The sequence below is a fragment of the Rhinolophus sinicus genome, linkage group LG05 (genome assembly GCF_036562045.2).
Source record: "Rhinolophus sinicus isolate RSC01 linkage group LG05, ASM3656204v1, whole genome shotgun sequence".
NCBI classification, from domain to species: Eukaryota; Metazoa; Chordata; class Mammalia; order Chiroptera; family Rhinolophidae; genus Rhinolophus; species Rhinolophus sinicus.
Window position 1 is genome coordinate 62,884,038 of NC_133755.1, and position 22,410 is coordinate 62,906,447.

At 44.5% G+C, this 22,410-nt stretch overlaps 1 protein-coding gene across 7 annotated transcripts in view; it reads right to left on the minus strand.

Moving 5' to 3' along the window:
* The window catches only part of REEP1 (receptor accessory protein 1), a 124,651-nt gene that overhangs the window by 20,890 nt on the left and 81,351 nt on the right, over positions 1-22,410 (minus strand). For 4 of the 7 annotated variants that reach the window (XM_074332290.1, XM_074332289.1, XM_074332285.1 and 1 more), the window contains exons 3-6: positions 21,860-21,936; positions 15,224-15,344; positions 11,960-12,073; positions 1,725-1,877 (exon numbers count right to left, since the gene is read on the minus strand). In XM_074332290.1, the coding sequence (XP_074188391.1) occupies positions 1,725-1,877; positions 11,960-12,073; positions 15,224-15,344; positions 21,860-21,936 (465 nt within the window). The remainder of the gene's footprint in view (positions 1-1,724; positions 1,878-11,959; positions 12,074-15,223; positions 15,345-21,859; positions 21,937-22,410) is intronic. The other 3 variants (XM_074332291.1, XM_074332288.1, XM_074332286.1) reach the window with 1 other exon arrangement.

A 22,410-nucleotide genomic window follows, 5' to 3' on the forward strand; every position in this document is an offset into this window, starting at 1 on the left:
AAGGAAGAAGTGGCATCTCCAGAAACTACAATGTATTTGCCCTCCAATCCTCAGCTCTGTTTCTGGGGGCCTCGACCAAGTCAACCTGGTCTTTCTCAGCCTTGAAATTTCATTGGGAAAGTAAAGGGTTGAACAAGATTCCCTTCCAACTGGAAAATTCTGAGTTCAAGAACGTATGACCCTCTTCTAGGGTGCATTATCTTGCTCTGATTGCAATTCCAAAATAAGAGTTTCTGGAACGCTTTGAAAATTTCTAGAATAAATGGGCCTCCCAAGGTAACTCTGATGAAGGGTGAGTAAGTTCAGGCATGTGTTTTCATTTTTTTTTAAATGTCACATATCAATTTCTGCCCCAGTCAACACTGAGTTTAGAATATGAACGATAGGAAAAGCTAAGAATAGTGGGGCCCTCTCGTGAACTAAGGTCAGCCTACTTCAGGCACAGCTGAGCACCTGCCCCTGGGGCTGTCACAGCACACGTCAGCACTGTCCTCAGCATCCCACCCCTGGAAGAACCTCGCCACAGCCTAGCATCATGGGACTGGAAAGGGCGCCATCCTTGGTCTTCCATGAGAACAAATTTCCTACTTGTATTCTGTCGGGCTCTTGAGCTCTTTGTTCCCCACAGTGTTATAAGCAGGGTCTACCCGGCGTGGTTGTAAATGCTTGTGTACATGCTGTTTGCTTTAACAAACCCAACTTGCTGCTTTCTGGGCATGACACAATGTGGCTCAGTGGTTCTCTCAGCTTTGTTCCACAGAACTGCTGAAATTCCATAGAAGTGGCAATGGCAATAATATTCTTGCTTATTTTCATCTTTTTTCCAAGCTGAAACTCTTAGAAAGTTGGACTTTGAGAAGTAAACTGTATAACTGAATTTTCTATTAGTCTAAGAGCTTTAATTTCTAGTCCTTCCCCCAGTTTGTAAGTGAAAAGAAAGTCATGTAGCCAACACACACCAAATTCTGTATGTTTTGATGTTTTCTTAGTCAGGGGAAGAGGGGGGGTGTGCTCTGGGAAAACCCTAACTTTTAATAACCTGGTATTCCAAGTAAAACAATTTACCACTAATAGAATGTCATGATGGCCCATCGAGCCTGATTCAACACAGCAGCTAAGCCCTTGATAAGGTCCTCTTGGTTGTAAGCCCTTGATGAGGTCCTCTTTTCCTGAGGGACACACCAAGTCACAGGGGAAGGCTGCCACAGAGCACGAATGGGAGCCCATGTCACCTCATATATCCCATCCCAGAGACTGATGACAATGAGAATGAAGACAAAAGATTTTAGTGTGTCAGGCAGCTGACAACAAAGGCACCAGCACAGCCACATTTCCCACTGGTAGTTCAAAAAGAGTTAGTACTTCCTTCTGAGTCCCCATGGGGCAGCCAGCTCACTGACAGTCACCTCTACAGCTCCACATGCTCCAAGTCAGTGCCAGGCAGGCTCCTGCGACATGCCGGATGAATACTGGGGCCTTGTGTGTGACATAAAATTAGATTAACAAACAAAAGAGATAGGATTTCTTCCCACCATAGCATCCATCGTCAAATTGAGTTCATTTTTCAGGCATCAAACAAAGAAAGAAAAAAACACCCATATAAGTTAATCACATGTTAGATGCTACCAAATTAATACAAGAAGAGGCTGTGGAAGGACACTGAAGTGGGACCCATTCTAGGATTAACACACACGCACACGCACAGGTGTCAGCTGGAGAGGCACCTGGCTCTGATCCAGACCATGCGCTGGCGGGCAGACGTGGCTGCTGGCCTCTCTACCCCACCGGATCAGTTTGGAGTTAGTCACACCTCTCAACGGGGTTACCTGCCCTTCTCTGGGGTCCAAAAAGGAGACAAAATGAAAGAGTCCAGCCACCTGATAAAGGGGAAAAGAAAAAAAACACGCCATGGGCACCAAGCCTACAAAACAGGGTTGAAGAGAGCCATGCTGCCCTCACTTCCTATGCTCACTCACTCATTCATTCATTCATTCATTCATTCAGTCAGTCAGTCATTCGCAACACACACTGATGTTTACAAAGCTCTGCGTGAAGCCCTGCAGAAGAACAAAGATGAGTATAAACACGGTATGATTCCTGCTCCCAAGGAACTCACAGTCTAGCTGGGGCATCAAGACACACATGCGTACTAGGCGGCAAATGACAAAGATGACAAAGTACGTGGCAGAAGGTCAGAGGAGGGAAAGACAGCACTGCTGGCTGAAACACCCCTGGGGAGGCCTGGGACAAGAGCTCAAACTTGAGCAAGGCGAGGACGGCATCAACATCAGAAAGGGGAAGGGTACTGTGGCCGCTGCGGTTTGGGCCAGCGTGGGAGAGGGGAAAACCTGAGGTGCATTTGGGAAATGGGCTGAGCCAGCCTGAGAAGAGGTTCTGGTGCCTGAATCACAGGAAATAAGCCTGGAAAACAGGTTATTTGGGCTGTCTACCTGTGTACTTTGATGAGAGCTCCACTGAAGGTTTCTGAGTCGTGAGCAATGTACAGAAAGCAGGATTTTAGAATAATGAGAATGTCCGGGACATACAGCGTGTCACACACTGAGAACTGGCCCGATATCTGCTCTCCCCTCCTTCCTCAGCTTGGGCACATGGATGTCTGGAATACAGACTGTATTTCTGCCTCCCTTCTGGGAAGTGTCCTTAGTGGGAGACGGAATGTAAAACCAAATGTTAACCATCGAGGGAAGGCTGGTTTGGTGCTTCTGGTTTGGAAGAGGCCGGACCTGAGGTGCCACACGAAGGCTGCTGAGGAGGCGAGCAGCAGGTGCTGGGAGGTGACACGGGGCTGTGCTGAATAACCATAGGGCACAGATGAGTCACGTCCCTGTAAACCGGATCAGGACCTGGTCATCTGAGTCAGGCTGGCACCCAAGTGAGGAGGTTTGGGGGTGAGGAAGGACTCACCCTAGCGGTTGCCCCTCCCCTTGCACCACTGAGATGAACTGTCTCAGCTGGAAGCTTCACCTGGCTCCATGCTTCTTCCTTGGAGAGGTGAGGCTCTGAGGGAAGGTTAATGTGCTAGCAGATGGCTCTTCCTTGCCAGGGTAGGGTGGAAAGGGACAGTGAGAGGGGAGAAAGAACTAAGGGCGGGGGTGGGGTGGGGCATCCACAAGACAAATTTGCTCAGCTGTTAGTGAAAAGTGTAGCCTTGGTTATACTTACACTGACAAATGTACCCACATTATCATAAGTGCTCAATCTTTAAAGAAATGATCTCATGGTAACATGCAAATTCCTTTACCCACCTAGTACTGTGTACCACCTCCTGCATTGAAGGGCTGCCCCAGCCTCAAGGCAAAGAGGGAGCCTTCCTAGGCAGCAAGTGCTAGCTGGCTTTTGCATGTTAATGGACCTTCTTAACAACAAGAGGTGTTTGATAGAAAAAGGTCAGAAGGGCAGACAGTCAACCTTAAAAGTATCTGGGGCTGTAACTGACTCTCAAATTCTCAGTGGCAGACGCTGTCTCTCAGGCACTCAGCCGCAGGACCTCAGGGCCCCGTGCTGTAATCCAAGTAGAAAATGGTCAGAAACAGTCAGCCCAGTGTGTGTGGAGGGGAGAGGGCCCATGGCGGTGCTTGGAGTGATGCAAGGAATGCCAGACTGGGAACCAGAAACTCAGCAACTGACAGCTGTGTGACCTTAGGCAAGCCACTCCACATCTGGGCCTCAGTGTCCTCCCCTGTGGCGCAAGGGATCACAGAAGGTGACATCTAAGGTTCCCTCCTGCTCTAGCTACCCACGGTTTGACATTCCTTCTCTCTTAGGGAGAAAGGGGGCAGGTGCTCACGTGTTGTAAGGTTTTTATTCACCTCAAAGCTGAAGAGGAGGAAGAAGCAACTGGATGGAAAGTCGGGCCCGGAGCCATGAGGGACCCGAAGCCCAGGGCAGGACAGTGGCTTGCCCAGGGAGACACAGCACAGGCCGGGCAACTGGGACGAGCCTAGACCCACACGAGTGGGAAACTCGGCCTCCTCTTCAGAAGAGTCTGAATTGTAAGTATCTTCCCAATGGCAGCGTCTCACTTGTTTCTTTTATTCTGTCCAATAGTGAAGAGAAGACCATGATCAACCTCAGAGATGAAACTGACATGAGTAGAAGTACATAACAGGTAAGCTTTATTAAGCATTTAGCATGAGCGCTACATCCTGTGACGTCTTTATGTTATTAACACGTCGGAAGGTCTCTTTGTCCATCTCATAACTGTTGTGTGGTAGGCACTGTTATCACACCCATTTTGCAGGTGAAGAAGCTGAGGCTCACAGATGTGCATCAGTGAGTGGGGAGCTGGGATCTTTCACCCCAATCTGCTTATCTCCAAAGCCACTTGATGCTAAGCACTGCGCTATTGGCTAGGACAGCTGAAATGTGTACAACAGCCCTTCATTCCTTTAACATTTACTGAGCACTTACTGGGGATGCGGATAAGACATGAACATAAAGGACTACAACAGAGTCGGAGAGACCCGTTCCACCTGGAACCAGAGAAGGTCTTGTACAGGTGGCAGCATTTGACCTTGAAGGGTGGACAGAATTTCAAATAGGCAGAAACGGGGGCAGGTGAAGGACCAACATGAGCAGGGAAGAGAAAATTCTAGAAACAGTGCACAGAGTTGCTATTCCTAGAACAGTACAGAAGGTGGCACTGTGAGTGCAGTGCAAGCAGAGCCGAAAGGTAAGGAGACAAGACAGGAAGGCTGAGCTCAGGGTCTGACTGCACAGGCCTCAAATGGGAAGGGAGAGGAGCAGGGGACCACCCGAGGAGCTGGTGTAATAGTCCAAGCTGGAAGGGAAGATGAAGAGACAAGGCCTGGAACCAGACAAGGGAATGTCACATGGGCAGGACTTGAAGAGTAAGTGGGAGTCAGGAGGAGCATCAGAGATGAGAGATTTAGAGCCTAGGGCCTGAGAGGAGGATGTTTCATTATCATCAGTAAGATGGGGCACAACGGGAGGGGTAGATCTGGAGTTAGGGAAATGCCGACTAATGGGACCAAGGAGACATGGGAGGAGACTTTCCTGAGACCCAGGCAGAGAAGCCAACCTGGGAAGCAGGTGCATCAGGTGACAGTTGAAGGTGAGAGAAAGGACCGAGATGGCCCTGGGAGGGAGAGGACAGCAAGGTGGAGAAATCCCACCCAACACTGAGAGAGTGAGGGGAGGCATGAGCAGGAGAAAATAGTCAAAAAGAAGGAAGCGACCGAGAAGTTGCTGCATCATCACAGCCAAGAAGAAGCTCTTCCCCATCACATGTGATCCTAAAAACACTTCCTCAGGCCTCCGAGGCTCCACAGGCTCTTCTACGAGGTCAGGCAGGCAGGCTTCTCTTTCCACTTAGACCCTCGATGCTACGTATAATCTCCACAGGTAAACATGGAATAGAGAGGGGGCAACTTATGTCAGACCAGCATCTCTGTGAGTTCCAGCCCTTCCTCTTCAGCTACTTGTGATGCTGAGGCTTTGCTTGTCTTAATCCCCCCACCCACCTACCAAGTAGAGTGAGGAGAGGTAACATTCCAAGTAGAAACATTTAGGAAAAAGGAATCCAAAAGAACAGGGGACTGAATGACAAAGCCAAGTGTGGCAGAACAGCACTGGTGTAGTCTTGCTTGGTTCCACTTCGACATGGTTTGGAAAGCTAAGCTGGGTGTAAGCTGATTTGTTTGGGAGACTGGAGGGTAGGGAATACTTCCAAACTTTTTCAGTAGGTTGTCCATAAAAGTTTAGATAATCTTGGTGTTTAAAACTAGTTGCCAGGGTAAATTCTAAATATTAATGTTACGTCCCAGAGTCTTCAGTTAAAACAGATGAAGGCTAACTTGATGTAAGCTAGTACAGAGGCTGGGAAGTAGTCCTCTGAGGGGCGAAGACACAAGCTTAGGATTCATCAGACATGAGGATGTGAAGCAGGGAAGTGAGACACAGGGACCTGGGGGGGACAGCAGTCATCTCTTCTTCCCTGAAAATGCCTTCCAAGCACGAGCTCATACAGGGAGGTTTTCTTAAAAGAAAACCGATACTTGCCCTCTGATTCACTGTAAACAGGTAGCTTTTTCTCTATAAAGAAAACAAAGCAAAGGCAAACGATTCCAGTCTGGTCAGCAGCCCCAAATCACTAGGCTTATGAACTTCCTGGAATGAGCTTCTGTTTCCAAAAATTAAGCTCCATGGTGGCTTGAAAGCAGTGTTTTATTCAAGCAAGAGATTTAGATAAAGCAGTGATGGATAAGAGGGAGAGGACTTTTTTTATTTTTAACTATTTATGCTGAACTGTTTCATAAAGCTTGCTTTATTTTTAAAGCAAAACTGAGTGGGAATAAAAAAAAAATGAGTGGGAAAACACTATAATTTCTCTGTCTGTGGACCTAGCTGTTCAGACGCCATGGCTATAACCAAGACTTGGCGACACCCTGGTGGCTGCTGACCACAATTGCAGGCAAAGTGCCTGAGTTTGGGCTGGCAAGTCAGGAACATGGTCGTGGTGTGAAAGCAGCACCAGACCAGGAAGAGGATGAAGAAATGAAAGCGGTATCACAGGTGATGCTATAGGCTGAGTTTCCATCTCCCTGTTTTCCTGGTGAACCTCATACACAGAGGCTCAAGTGCTGAGTGGCTAAGCGAGGGTCCTTGTCAAAGACTGCAGGCAAAGGGGTAAAAACAGGGCAAAGGAGAACCCGAGAGACCTCTGCCCATCAGGACCTTCAGTGATGATGAAAACATTCTATACCTGTGTCAGCCACCAGCCACGGAGCCTGCTGAGGACTTGAAAGGGGGTCAGTACACTGGGGAGTTGAATTTTAAATGTACTTAATTTTAATTAGTCTAAATGTAAATAGCCATAGGTGGCAAGTGGTTACTATAATTGAACAGAGCAGGGTTGGAGGAATGAGAAAGGTTTATTCTTCAGAGCAATAAACAACGTTTAACCACTAGCTACCGTGTTTCCCCGAAAATAAGACCTAGCCGGACAATCAGCTTTAATGCGTCTTTTGGAGCAAAAATTAATATAAGACCTGGTCTTATTTTACTATAATGTAAGACCCAGTAATATAATAAATATAATATAATATAATATAATATAATATAATATAATATAATATAATATAATATAATATAATATAATATAATATAATATAATATAATATAATATAATATAATACCGGGTCTCATATTAATGTTTGCTCCAAAAGACGCATTAGAGCTGATTGTCCGGCTGGGTCTTATTTTCGGGGAAACACGGTATGAGTGTTAAACACCAAAGTAGGCACTGTTTGGTTTATTGTTTGTTTGTTTTCCTAAGCAAAAAAGGAAAAGAATCCAGAACCCACTCATATCCAGAAGCTGACAATGCAATGGGAAATATTCGATTCTAGGGGAAGAAACCCACACAGGATCTGGGGAAGAAGAATCCCTAATTCGCAGAATACCAGTTTTGCTACGAGCTGTTGTCTCAAACAGGTACCAATAACAGGATTGGTACCACTGTAACTGCCCTGGGGATAGGATTCCCAGGGCAAGGAAAGCAGCATTATTTTTCAAGTTATGAGACTACTGAAAAGCAAGGTTGGTTTATCAGTCCTGAGACTTGGCAGGTAGAAGGGACCTAATATGTGGTTCAAGTTTCAAGGGGAACAAGGTGGCCTAAAATTTTCATGGTTTTAAAACTTTGATCAATTGGTTTTTTTCTCACTATGGTTTGTCTTTCATGAGAGAATGTGTTTTGCTTAATAAATGAAATTTTAAAAAGAGAGATTTCCAATTCTAATCTAAACAAGACCTGGGGCTCCATTTTTCCCTCTGGGTAGAATTACTAGCTAGGAAACAGCTAATATCTAGACAAGGAGGCAGCCAAGAGACTAGGGAACTTAGAAGGTGCTAAAGAAGTGTGTCCCCAGGAAGAAGACAGCAGTTTTCACTGAAAGAAAAGGTGCACCAATAATTCCTTGGGGACAGGGATTGGACCATGGCAGGTAATAGGCCTGGGGAGAAATGTGCCATGTGTAATTTTTTTTGTTCTAGCTTTCCAAGTTCTAAGATAACATTAACATTAAAAACAACTTACATTTGTACAATGTTATGGTTTATGAAGTTTCTTCACATTTCATGGTGATGCAAAATCCCTGCAAACATTCAGTTTTTCAGGGAAAGTGCTCAGGGCTCAAAGTTAGAAGAAAAAAAAATAATCAACTAAAAGTAGCCAAAAGACCTTTATTTTTCCTGTTAAGCTCTGCAGTTTCCTTCTAGGGAGCCATCAAAGGATGGAAAAAAAGCAGAAGGTAAGTGAAGAGCAACCCCTTCATCCAGTCACCTGATCCCAGCCTCCTTTTAATTTGTTCAAACTAAGGGAGTCTTCCGGTTACCTCACACTCTCCTGCATCCATACGGCTAAATGCAGCAGACAGAGATTTAGTGAGAACTGATTAGTGAGTTGAGGGTGCTTTACGGGAGGACAAAGGCCGGGTCCAAGAGATATAAAATGGAGCCACAAGCAAGGTGACCATCAAAGCCAGTTTGCTTGGGACAGACGTAGGTTATACCTGTTATCTCGGCATAATTATTACAGCACCACTTTCACTCTCAGATGTGTCCTGGTTTGGACATTAAATTATATGGTCATCCGAGCTTTGAGTGACTTGGCAGGGTGTTTTCCTTTTATTTTTCACAAAATTGCTTTGACCCTGGGGTAATCAGCTAGGTTGTATGGGTTCAACTTTCTCATTCTCAAGGTTAATGCTTCTAAGGAGCTAAAGCTGTACCCCAGGAATGTTAAAGAAGTTAGCTGTTTTAACCCTAATCACCCATTCTTTTACGGTTCTGGATGGGGCCCAAGGCAGTGACCCATACAGAGCTGGCTGTCTAAAAATCATCTGGGGAACTTGTTAAAAAGAGAGATTTATGGGCCAATTGCCTGAGATTCTGATTCAGCGCCTCTGAGGATCTATTTTAAAATGAAAAACGAAGCGTCCCAGGTAGTATGGGCACAAAAGCGAGATTTGGACCCACTGAGTCATCATCCTTTGACCCCTACCTGAAGGGGTCCACTGTTGCTATGGAAACCACTGATTTATCTCTCAGCAAAACTGGAACTGAGTTTTACTTCTTTTTCTTTTTTAAGTACACATCTGTTTCAAAAATAGAGGGCATTATTTTTGGAAGAGAAGATTTGTTTTCTCTCTCAAGATATTTATACTTAGAGAGAAAAAGCAAAGTCCCCAAAAGGCAGAAAACCTCCTCATCTGAAACCAAATTCAGCAGTAAGCAGGCATCCCTCACTGCTTTAGTCCAACGAGTAAGAACTAATGAGCAGTTATTTCCTGGGGCAAGTTTCAGACTCTCTGGAGCTTCCTTCAGGTTTAGTTGTATCTGCCTGACTGGAGGCCTGGGCTCATGGGCTTCCCCATTCCCCCAGTGGTCAGAGGGGCTGGCAGTGAGTGGCCAAGACGGTGTCAAGAGATGGGAGGCTCCAGCCCGAGGCACACCTGGAAAAGGATGACCCTACGAAATTACCATCAGAATAAATTTACATGCAAAGGGCCGAGTGGCCGGGTGACCCATATTGAGCCACCCCGATAAATATACCACATTTATGCTCTATGACTGAGCTGAATAAAGAGCAGTAGCCCATTTGCCTTCAAGCTTCAGAAGCAGAGGAGATGGGGTACAGAGAGGGACTGAGGGAAGGTTTCTGTAGCTTTATGTTGTAAAGTTGGCCTGATGAATTCAGAATTTAGCAACTCTGAGTTCTCTTTTTTTCAGCTTAAAAATAAAAGCATAAAATGGTTGCATCTCAAACAGAAGGATCTTGGAATTCACTGCTCTTTGTAAATCCTGATACATCTCCTTGTGACACCAAAGCGGAATATCCCCCTCTGTGGATGAAAAAGTGGCCACATACTAAACCTGACAAGCTCAGGGGAGGCCAGCATGGCAGACCCTACAGACTCAGAGACCGAAGGTAACCACATAGGATGGTCTGAACATAAAAATTCCTAACTAAAAGCGGGTCATGTCCTAGACCTGTAGCTTCCTTGACAAAGGTCAGTCTTTACCTTAAGTGAGCCTGTCTACTGTCTCTTTACAGCTAAGATAACATACCTTTGAAATGTCAGGGCATAACCACAATACCAGAACATGAGATCACAGAACCCCTCATTGTTATCTTGTTCCCTGCATACCATCTCTATGTGCTGTAAATGTTAACTATTAATTACCCTGTGCCCACCATTGTATTAGGTTGGTGCAAAAGTAATTGTGGTTTAAAAGGTTAAAAATAATCACAAAAACGGCAATTAGTTTTGCACCAACCTAATAAAAGATGTGTCTCTTCGTTTTACTTTTTATCCAATCCCAGAGATTTCCCCGCTTTGCTTTCTTCTGCCCCCTTAATCTGCCACCAGTAGATTTCATGTGACCCTCCTTACACCTCCCACTTTGATTCTAACGTATAAAATAAGCTGCAAAACTGCCATTCTCCGGAGCATTTTCTCAATCCGTTGAGATTTTGCTTCCAACTGGCAACTGTCGTCAGTTTGGCTCAAATAAACTCATAAAAATTCTCTACAGGTCTGGATGTTTCTTATATTAATACATCCAAAGATTCTCACTGGACCCATCACCTTGCCAGCAGCTGTTGTACCGAGGTGGGCAAGGCCTCAACATGTATGGCTGTAAGGGGTTCCATGTTACAGAAGGAGCTGGTCCTTCTCTGAAATAAGAATCATCCCCTTTTGGTTCTCTTTCTCTCTCTTCCAGCCTCTGTCTGAAGAACTCCTTGACTTCAGGTGGAAGGTGAGTTTCAAACACTCAGCCCTGGGTGCTAAATCTTTCTGCTAGAATGACTCCTTATGTGCTTCTTCCTGGTTCAGGGCACAGAAAATCCAGCTCAGTCCTGATCCAGATGTCTGTCAGCACCCTCCATCACACACCATCCACTCAGACCATGGAGCACAAAGATTTGTATTAATCACCCTCTTCCAAACCCCTTAACAATTCTACCCCTCCTTCCTATAAACCCCCACATCACCACCCAGGATTTACAGCTTCCCATTGCTAATACAATTCACCTCTCAACTATTGTGTTTCCCAAACATTAGCATAACTGCCTCTCCTCTACCCCCAGCTGACTGTAGACCTCTACTCCACATGGATTTGGGGCAAGGGGTTGTCACCAGGAAACACTAGGGCAATCTGCTGAATTTACTCTGGGAGTAAATATCTACCAATGTAATTTTTCAGGGCTGAGCACATAATGAGACACTGACACAATGACAAGGAGAATGTGATGTGGGAAGAAGGTAGGAAGAAAAACAGAGGACCTGTGAACAGGGCTGGATGGAAAAAAGAAGGAAGTGAGACTTACATCACAACATCCCACAAGACCAGTGTTTATTTCAAACCTCCTCCACCTCTAGTTGCTGCTGCTACACACATCATCATCCTCCATGTCTGAGCCACTCAACTTACTCTGGGAGCCCGGGTTCCTTCCCCTAGGTTGGCCGGTCCATATGAGCGTGAGGTCCACCCCCTTACTCAGTAGTCTCTCCATCTATCCATTTTGAGTTTAGGTGGCTCTCCCAGTGCACCCTGAGAAGCTGCAGAGTTCTTTCTCCCTCTCCTTCCCTCTTCTATTTCTCCTAGGCCTAAGTTCCAAGTAATTGAAAAGATCTTAACCTAGGACCCACAGATGAGTCTCAGGGGCTCTGAGAGCATCTCAATATTGCACACACCATGCACACGCATGCATGCGTGCATTGGTGCACACATACGTGCAATTCTCTGGAGGGCAAGATTCACCACTTTTTCCATTAGATTTTCAAAGGGACCCCAGAAAGGATGAGGAACCACTGATTCATCCTTTGCTTGTCCTGTGTGGGTCACACAAAAGATGTGCAGGAAAGGCTGGAGGGACGCTCAGGCAGCCATGATGGCCAGGGCACAGTACCTTGGAAGCAGCCATCACCGCCGCTGTGGCCGCCACGTTCAAGCCTCGCTTCCCGAAGTGCACTAGGGCATCATAACTTCGGTCTTTTGCTTGGACTAGGCAATCATCAATTTCCTGTCAAAGGAAAAACCGAGGCACACTGAGCTGTGAGGTTCAGATAGATTGCTGTTCTTTCTCCCTTCTCCTGAGGTCTGGGCTTGGCACCTTGCCCAGTCACTGATTCTCGCAGGAGCTGAAGTCATAGGCACCTTGGGTGGGTGGATGTTGACAGGAGGAGAGAAGAAAGACACAGAAGGCACAGGGGAGTGGAAAGGGGAATTTTGAAGAAACAGCAATTTACTGACCCAGGAAGGTTTTGCTCAAGCACTACGTTAGGATTGTTCCTAAAGTCCTCTTGCATTCCAGGGAGGCTCCCGGGGGTCCTGCATGTGGACAATCCTGCCATTCTACACACAGTCACTCTCTAAGACACTGAGGAAACCTATGGTATAGAGAATGCCAAGAACTGAGTGTCTAACCTCAGACCTGCCACTAACTGGCTGTCAGACCCTGGCAAGCACGTAGCCTCTATACACAGTTCTGTCTTCTGAAAAATGAGGACAATGATAGCACCTAACTCGTGGAGCACAGTGACGATTGATTATATGAGGTCATTCCAGTAACACATCTGACACTAAGTGAGAACCATTGTCATCTTCCTTATTTCCAGGGAATTGGGCCCTTGCAGATCTAAAATTCTATTATTGTATAGCTATTTAATACTATATCCAAGTACCTCCCCATGTGCATATCCATGCTCCCACGCATATTAGGACACAGACAGAGATACGTGTTGTTGTTGTTGATAAAGGATATTGTTTTGCAGAGAATTAAATAAAAGTAGAAATCAGAAGTCATCCAGCATCATACCACAAGGTAAAGGACAAGTGGGAAAGAGAACTGAGGTCTCCTTCAGGGACTAAACCAAGTAAAATATTGGTTTAGTTCAAATTTGCATCAACTCTGACTTATTCTTTTCATTCGTTTTGGATTGTTTTGTTACATATAACAGCTGTTTTGTAATCAGAACAGTTCATTTCAGAGTTCAGTAAGACCATGACATTTGACCTCAGTCTCCTTTGAAGTTCCACACATTAGTGCATGTCCTTTGCTTTGAGGGATGCAGGTGGGGCAGTCCACCCCCTGCTCATTCCTTGTTTATGCTTCCCCAGGAAGTCACCACAGGAAGTTTTCATTGTGACCCCTGACTGACTCTGGAAGTGATTCTTGGCAGTTCTTAAGAGTCAGTCACCTTCACATCAATAGAAATTATAGTGGCAGCTTCAGGGTAAGCCCAGCCTTTGGGGACAGGAAGGTAGGAAGAATAGGGATTTGTTAACCAGGTCAAGAGAGGGATCAGCTTTCCTCAAAATCTACTTTTCTGAGACAGAAGTGCTTTCCTAGTTCCTGAAGGGATTCTCAGGAATGTCTACAGTAACCTGCACCTCCAATTGACACGTTCCTCAAAGCCTTCCCCTAGAAGTTCAAAGGAGTCAGCTTTCAGATATAATATGCATAAACGTATAAAGCCGCCTATAGTGCTCCTATTTTATGTTAAAGGATCCTATCCCATAGTCAGTTTAGAAACTCATATAATTAATGAAATATACAAGTTGGAACCAATAATGCCACTCTCGAGAATTTTCTTCTAAGGTAATAAGTTAAAAGAAAGAACTAAACTCCATGCATGGTGGTTTCATGGATCATTATGAAGACCTAGCAAAAATGAATTATGTGCAAACATGTTTACAATTTCAGAATACAAATATTGTATCTACGTTAAGTTTTTCTGTTGTTATTTTTAGTTTTTGAGTTTTTTTGTGCACTTAAAATTTTATTTTAAAGAAAGGTTATATAGAGTGATATGCATTAAAAAAGAAGTTATCAATGGATACGAAAGACAGTTTGGGGACTATAATCAATAATGTTATAAAGATTTTGTAGGGTATCTGATGGAAACTTGTCTTACTGGGGAGACCATTTCATGGATGGTGTAGGTGCCTGACCACTGCAGTGTACACCTGACGACCTGAAGATGAAGCTGAATAATAATGAATGCCAACTATAATTTTATACATTTATATATACAGTCACAGGATGTGGAGTATGGCTTAGAGAATAGAGTCAGTCGAACTGTAAGAGCTATATATGATTGATGTCAGAGGGGTAGTAGGTTGGGGGAGGGGAGTTGTCACTTTGTGAGGGGTATAAATGTCTAACTATTACATTATTTGGTACACCTGAAACTAATAAAAAAAAAAAAAGAAGTCATCAAATTAGTAAGACCGAGGTAATGTTTACTTTAATGCTTACTTTGCATTCATTACTATACAAAATCTTTAAAAAAATGGAACACTCCATTGATAGCAAATTTGGCAAATTAGGTTCAGTGGAGATGTTAAAAAAAAAATCATTTTATAAATAGTGACATTATCTCATAAGTAGTTTAGAATTGCATTTCTTTTCGGGAGATATAAATAGTAATTTTCACTTGAATTCTTAGTTATTATTGATCCTTCCTTGCAGTTTACCCCGTCTTATTTTTTTCCATCTTTGACACTAGACAAATCTATATTTTCATTTTAAGGATGCTTTTAAAGTACTTTGAAGCAAAACAATCACAAAAGGTAAAGAGCATCAAACAAATTATTATGACTACTCTCATTAATACTTACCAACTGATAATTACCGAAATAACAGGTATTTTATTGGTAGCATACATTTTACCATTGAACAATAAAGCAAACATTGTAATAGAAATTTATTATATACTAGTCTTTGTTAGTAGCTATCTGGGTACAAGTTCAAGTCATTTAATCTCTCTATGCTTCAGTTTTCCTATCTATGGTAAAATTTTAAAGTATTTTTAAACTAAGTCTATGTAAAAATCCTATCTGCAAAAGGACAGGGACTGAGCATGATAAAAGGAAGGAAATTCAGTTTGGGAAGGTGAATTCTGAGTGAATCTTTTCTGTCTTTTGTTTCAATTTATGGAAATGTTTTACAATAAATAATGACAAATAATATCTTTTGGAGAACTTCCCAACTATTTCTAAATATGTCAGAAAAATAGACTTGAAAAAAAGATTAGAAGGAACAACTTGTTGGGGACAAGTAAGAGCCAACAAAGGGTCTCCTACAATAAAATAATCGGCCCTTTCTATTTATCACTTTTCAAAATTTTCACTCACTGGAAGGAGTGACAGGCAGAGCAGCATAAATTACCTTTTCTTTTGAAGACAGCGTGGGATGTACAAACTTCCTGTACAGGAGGCTGGAGCCTTTTGTGTAAGGAGATAGCAGCCAGGCTACAAATGCTATTTTTAGTTCGTAATAGAATGGAAACCTGGAGAGAGATGAGAAATATACATTGCCATTAGGTTCTTGGCAACACTGCCCTGGGCCTGTGAAGGGCAGAACCCGTACAGACACCTCTCCTGCCTGCACATGGATGCGAGGTCCCACGGATTCCTCCTTTCCCTACGCATGAAGGTGTGCGCGTACATGCACATGCACACACCTCCAGCCTCTTTTGAAAGCTGGTTTGTGTTTTCTTTTGTTGCCAAAGCAAGCCAGGAACCCAGGTTCCTTCCAGCAATCATCCTACACCCATGCCTGCCAACAGCTGGCGCTTCATGCTGGGCTAAACTCATTTAGGTGGGAGCTGGTGCTCCAACCCCAGCCTGCACGCCACGTCATTCACTCTTCACTGGTGGCCAAGGAGGCACAAAAACATCTGGAGGATGTACAACCAGCCGGAGCAGACAAAGAATCTCCCGATTGAAAAATAAAAGCCGGGGCGGATGGTTGGCTCAGTGGTTAGAGCACAGTGCTCATAGCACCAAGGTCACGGGTTCGATTCCCACATGAGCTGTGCCCTCCACAACTAGATTGAAAACAATGACTTGATGTGGAGCTGATGAGTCCTGGAAAAACACACTGTTCCCCAATAAAAAAAATTGGAAAAAAAAAAAAGAAGCCTCCCCTTCTTGGCAGTTTTCTCAGCCCCAAAAGAAGCAGGGACAGGAACCTGAATCTTGTCAGGAATACAACATACTCTACTCAAGTCAACGGCAGGCAAACCTTTTTGGTGCCAAAAGAAAGAAGAGTTCGGGGCACAGGTAACATACAATCCTGGAGTTTGAAGTCCTGAATACCATTCACTTATTCACCCCACAAGCACTTACCCAGTACCTATATGTGGCAGCTTGTGCTGAGCTTGAGGAGACACTGGTGAGGAAAGAAGACCTAATCCCTGCCCTCTTAGAGCTCCAGGTCTAGTGGGAAACACCGACAAGATTCTGACACCACTGGAACTGATGGTGCAGCCAGGCAAACAGAGCTTAAGCAAATAATCACAAGTGATAGAGAACAGCAACCAAGACAAGTGCCACAGTGGGCCTCTGCTAACTCTTGCTGACTTGGCACTCATCAGGAAAAGCCAGCCCCTTCAACACGGAGGCAGTCCTTCTAGCACATGGATTACAAACAGGGCTTCATCTGAATTTCAGCCCCACTCTCCTCCTTGGCCAGATATCTTGTGCTATGAATAACCCGTGCGACCATATTTGGCTGCCTTAATGTGTACGTGTATTAACCATATCATTTTATTTCCTCAGTTCCGATGCTTTGACATCTTGGGGCCTTGCTGACTCTGATAAAACTGCCCTTCCCAGGGTTAGCCAATTCCTAAAGATAGTAGAGAACTCACCTGCAGGTGCTGCTTTCATATGCAAACTAACCAATCTGGCGCCCACACCGCTCCAACTAGCTTCTTTATTGGGCACTCACACTCTGGCCAACTACCCACCTGCTTTAATTACCCAGTGTCGTGTGGCAGACCCTGCTCACTGTGCCATTTGTCGTGTGGGGAGTCATGCGGGGTCTCTGGCTCCACTCCCCACATAAGAATGCAGGATATGGTGAGGCCAAAAAGGAACACCCACGGAGCTATAGATACAGGAGTCATGCCACTATATTCTCCCTGGCGGCTGGGTTGGAGACACAGGAAGCAGGAGCCACACGATCCGCAACCCGCTGTCCTAACTGCAATCCGCACTTGCCAGCCACCATCTTCTTGCTAGCCCCCATTTTCTGCTAGCGTAGCCACAGCAGTTATATCAGTGGCCAATGGCTCACTGGTTACAGCTGACGGCCAAGTAGCCACAGCTGATGGCCATCCATCCAATCACAGTTGATGGCCATTTACTACCTGAGCCAACATCTTTCCACGTGAGGCTGAGAGCCTGGAAACTGCACTCCTGGCTCTGTCCCCACAGCCAGGATAGGATACCAGACAACCAGGGACAGCCCCCACACCCCAGAGCCCACTGAAATTATTCAGACTAGCCAATTCTCAACCTGCCTTGCCTGTTCCATGGAAACCACAATACCGCTCTTCCCCGCACTTCCTACCTCTGCCTGGTGATTGACCTCGGTGCCTGCCTGTGTGGCCCTGCCTGGCATGCGGTGCCTCTTCCTAGGGATCTGTGAGTACAACACACTTCTTCCCTCATGACAGTCATTTCCATGGCTGTGTGTCTTATCGTACCTGATTAAAACAAATCCTGGGTGCCTTGAAACCTGACGCTTTGAGGGAAAATGACACCTGTGCTAGTCTGAGGCATCAGAAAAATTAATTCCTTCCAGGCCTCCTCCCAGATGAGGGAGGTGAAAATGAAGAGCAATTTGTAGCAAGTCATTGCAGAGCCCTTTAACTCTCACACGGACCCCAAATCAGCAGCTTACCCACTCCTTCCTCACTGGGGTCTCTGGTCCCTTGCCTTCTGCCTCTGGCAGGCTCTTCCTGAATATTCCCTCAGCAACTAGAGAACACTTTCATGTCAAGATGGCTTAATCTTGACAGAACAGACAAGATGCTGAAGGAACAGAGGTATGATTCCCCCACATTTCAACACCCTAGTGATTATTAAGAGAGGAAATTTTGTCTTGAAAACAAGTATTTTCCAGCCCTAAGGGAAAGCAAATGAATCTGGCAAGTTCAGACATCAACACAAGATATACAGATAATCCCAAGGGGATCTGTAACACTGCACTCTTTTGTTTATTATGTAAAATATATGTATTTTAAAAATAGGTAACACATGCATATAGTTTAAAACTTCTAAATGTCCAAAAGACATACAGCAAAGTGTCTCCTTCCCATCCCAGACCCGGAGTCCCTTTCTCAAAAGCAAAACTATCACCAGTTTCTTGAGTATCCTTCCAGAAGTAGAGTAGGGCTACGAAATACAATCGTGGGTATATGAGTCCCGTAACCATTCACACACAGTCACTTTCTATACTCCCCTCCTATACCTTGCTTCCCCCCACCACACACATACACACTTAACAGGATACCCGGGGATTATCTCAAACTATCTCTGGGACCATCACACTAGGACCAGGACCTTGCCAGGTATCATACGTGTATGTCTCCAGGTTGAGCTATTCAGACCCTATGTTTCCCAGAGGCCTTGGGGTCTATTGGCTCTACCAACAAAATCACCACCAACTAAGTCTGTTTCCAGCCAACCTACCACCATCCCAGCCTTCATTCACCCAAGAAGTGGAGAAGGACCCTGCTCATTCTGTGAGGAAACGCCCTTGAATGGTCCTGACCTCTAGGATGTGTTTGAGGAGAAAAGGCCAGACGCACCTACCACATTTCCTCCACAGCTTCCAGGGTGTGTACACAAGACTGGGCTGCCTGGGGCACCTGTAGTCTGCCCACCCTTCCAATATAACCCCTTCACACTCCAAAGGGGTTGGGCAAATGATGAAATTGTAAAAAATACATGAAGTTAATGTATGTAGAAAATTTCTGGAAGAAAGCACATGTAACTTTTAACAATGGTACCTCTGGGGAGGGAGACTGGGAGAGGAGAGAATTACTTTTTAGTGTGTTTCCATTATATTTTGTCATGTGCATGTAGTATTTTATAATTTTTAAAAAACCAAACGAAATCATTGACACCAATTGTGAAACAAGCCACCATCCTACCTCTTCTAGGACCACATACAATTGCCCTTTTCATCAAGATAGAAAGCTTTTAAAAAGTTAACTATGAAGAGGTCACCACCCTAGGGGAGAGGTGGGAAGAGGAAAACGGGGATGGAGGAGGAGTGACGGACAATGTAAACGTGAGGGGCGCTCTTCAATCCCGGAAGTGAAGAAAAGCTAAAGGTGCTTCTAGGATGCCAGAAGGTCCATTTTAGGACAGAAGCTTTCCTTTCTGATTTTAGAGCACAGAGCTGCTGAACTGGTGTCCATGTCCCTGGAAGAGACACAGGCTTCTGTGTGTCTGGTAGGTCTGTCCTGTGCCCATTCCCAGCGCAGGAGGGAGGAGGGAGGAGGGAAGAGGAGGATGGGCCCAGAAGGAGACTATGATTTGTAATGCTGCAGGTTGGTAGAAAAAGAGAAAGCAAGCCGAGGGCGTGACCAGGCTGTGGGCTGAAGCAGGCAGGGAACGTTCCCAAGGAACCCCTTCCCTAAAGAAGTGGCGCTCAGGGTGCCCGGAGAGGGACAAGGAGCTCTCACTGCCCACCCAGGAACGGCCTGGATGGCTGCAGCTAAGAGGAACTAGAGGAAGCCTCTATGTGTATCAGGAAGAGATGGTGATTCTAACCAAACCTGGCACATGCTCCAAATACACCCATCTGTGGTCGGCAGAATTTTGGCCCAATGATCTTCTCATCCTGGTGTTACTCCCATAAATATGTTCTCTTAACATAGAGAAAGGGATTTTACAGCTGTAATTAAGATTATTTATCAGCAGACTTTAAGATAGGGAGATTGTATTGGATTACTGGGGCAGACCTAACCTAATTACATGACCCCTTAAAAGCAAAAGCAGAGATCTTCCTCTGGCTGGTAGTAGAAGACAGACATTCAAAGCATAAGGATTTGCCATGCCACTGTTGGCTTGCACATAAAGAGGGTGGTGTGTGTCAAGGAAATGGGGGCCTCAGTCTTACAGCCACAAGGAACTGCCAACAACACGAATGAGCCTGGGTCTCTCCCAGAGCCAGGCCGGTCCACGCCCTGGCTTTGGCCTTGTGAGGTTCTGAGCAGAGGATTCAGTTGATTCTACCTAGACTTCTGACTCACAGAAACTGTGAAATAATAAATTTCCATTGTTTTAAGTTGCTAAATTTGGGGCAATTTGTTATAGCAGTAAGAGAAAATGAATACACCTCCCAAAATCACAATCAAATCCACTCCACAAATGGTTGTTGAGCACTTATTAGGTATGAAACTCGAAAGTTTCAGGGCCAGGGACAAGGACATAGTCCAGCTACCAGGGAGGGGCACACTCATCATCAGAGAGGATTTCCCTTCAGCCAAAAGCAACAAGGCTGAAATGCCGATGTTCCCAGGAAAACGCTCATAAGACTAACACTATTCCCCCTGATGTTCATGAGAAGGGACAGGAGGCCACCCAGCACCAGACTGAAGACACTGTTAAGAGGAAAAACTGGAGGACACGAGCTGGCCATGCTATTAAATCTACTACACAGTTTTCACTGGCCCAGGCCTATTACCCTCGTCTCCATGGGACAGGCAGGGGCCTCCTCATATAGGTCTGTATAAAATGGGGTCTGACTCCTAGTGCCAGCCCTGGGGCCTGGGAGAGACAAAGGATGGCTCGGCAGAGTTCCTTTTCCACTCCTGGAGACTCAGCCCTGTCCTGAGTCAGTTGTTTATCTGGGCGCAGGGCAATGCAGATGGTACAAGCATATTAAGTGAAGTAATCTAGATTCCTTCCCTATGGCCTGAGGCCACAATGCCTGAGACATCTGTTTCTCCCAGTGGAGAAGAAAGCGTGGGGAAAACTACATAGTAAGGTCATTAAAGCCATTGACCCAAAACAGGATTCAGAGAAGTGGTGTTCAGGTCTGGTCTTTGGCCTAGGACAACTTGGATGGTAAGATCATACTGATCCTTTCTGGGTAAGGACTTCTTTCTCCAAAATGGAAATATATATATATATATATATATATATATACACACACACACACACACACACACACACACACATTATATGTATATATGTATACATATTTTTTTTAATGATATTTGATCATGGTAAAACATTCATAGCAAATATGAAACCAGCCCCATGATCTGAAGTTGTAGAAATAACCTTGGTTAACTGATTGGTATTTTCTACACTACTTTTAGTATACATTCACATGTGCACAGACAACTCAGTCCCTTTAAACAAACAGGATACTATATATTATTCATAGCCTCTTGCACCTAAGAAGACACATGTATCAATACATAAAACTAGCTGATGCTTTTTACTTACTCCATTGCTGTAACAGCTTCACTGTTTATTAAAAACATTATCCATCAAAAGGGGATTGATTAAATAAATTACGGTCCATTTATACCACGAAATTCTATATGGCCATTAAAAATAGATATATTTATGTTGATATGTATACACACACAATTTGTTTTTAAACTACAGTATATACAACTGTAAATAGTAGTTATGGTGAGAGAGAATAGTGTAAGGGAAACTCAAGTTTTATTGCACACTTTTGTGTACTTTTTCTTTTAACATGAATATTTCTTTATCAACTCCATTAAATGAGGAATTGTGTTTCTCTTGTCCACCACTATATCATTATATCATAAGAACAAAACCTGCTTTTATAAGGTCATTCCATAAATATTTACTTGAAGAACAACTTTATAGACTAATTTACTAAAAATATTCCAGTTAACATCCTTGCCCCTGCTTCTCTGTTCTGAATTAAAGTTTGAGACTGCTGTTAAACCTTTCCCACTTCTCCCCTGACACTAGGCAACATCTTCCCTTGAAAAGTCCCAATTCTTGGAGTACTTACCAACAAAGAAAGATGTCGGTAAATGTCTCTGCTGTGGTGAAAAGTGCAAATATAATCCAGTACATCATCCATTTGACCTGTTGAACAAAAAAGCAACAAAGCTAGTAGAGAAGGTCAAGGATAAATGGTTGCCCGACATCAAGAAGAAAAGGCCCAGGCGATGTATCCTATATTTTTAATCCATTCACCCTATCCTAATGTTTAATTCCACTCTAGTTCCAAACTTTGGGGCTGGAGGCAAACAGGTTGTTTTCACAACTGACCCATGTTCAAGGTCAAAGTAGACCCTGGATGATCTTCAATAGCCTTCATGTGAGCCAGAGAGACCTGCAGACCAGGAGCGACTAAGGATTCAGTTAGGTCACTTTTCCAAGACTAATAGCAGCTGAGTAAGCTTTCCAGGTCTTCACAAAGACACACCCTGTAATGAACTTTAACAAGACCAGACTATCTGGGATGGAATGGTGGTAATCCTCACTGGCCAGCTAAGAATCCTTTCATATGGGAAAGCCCCACAGTCTCTTGCAGAAACTAGATCTTTTAAAGAAAAT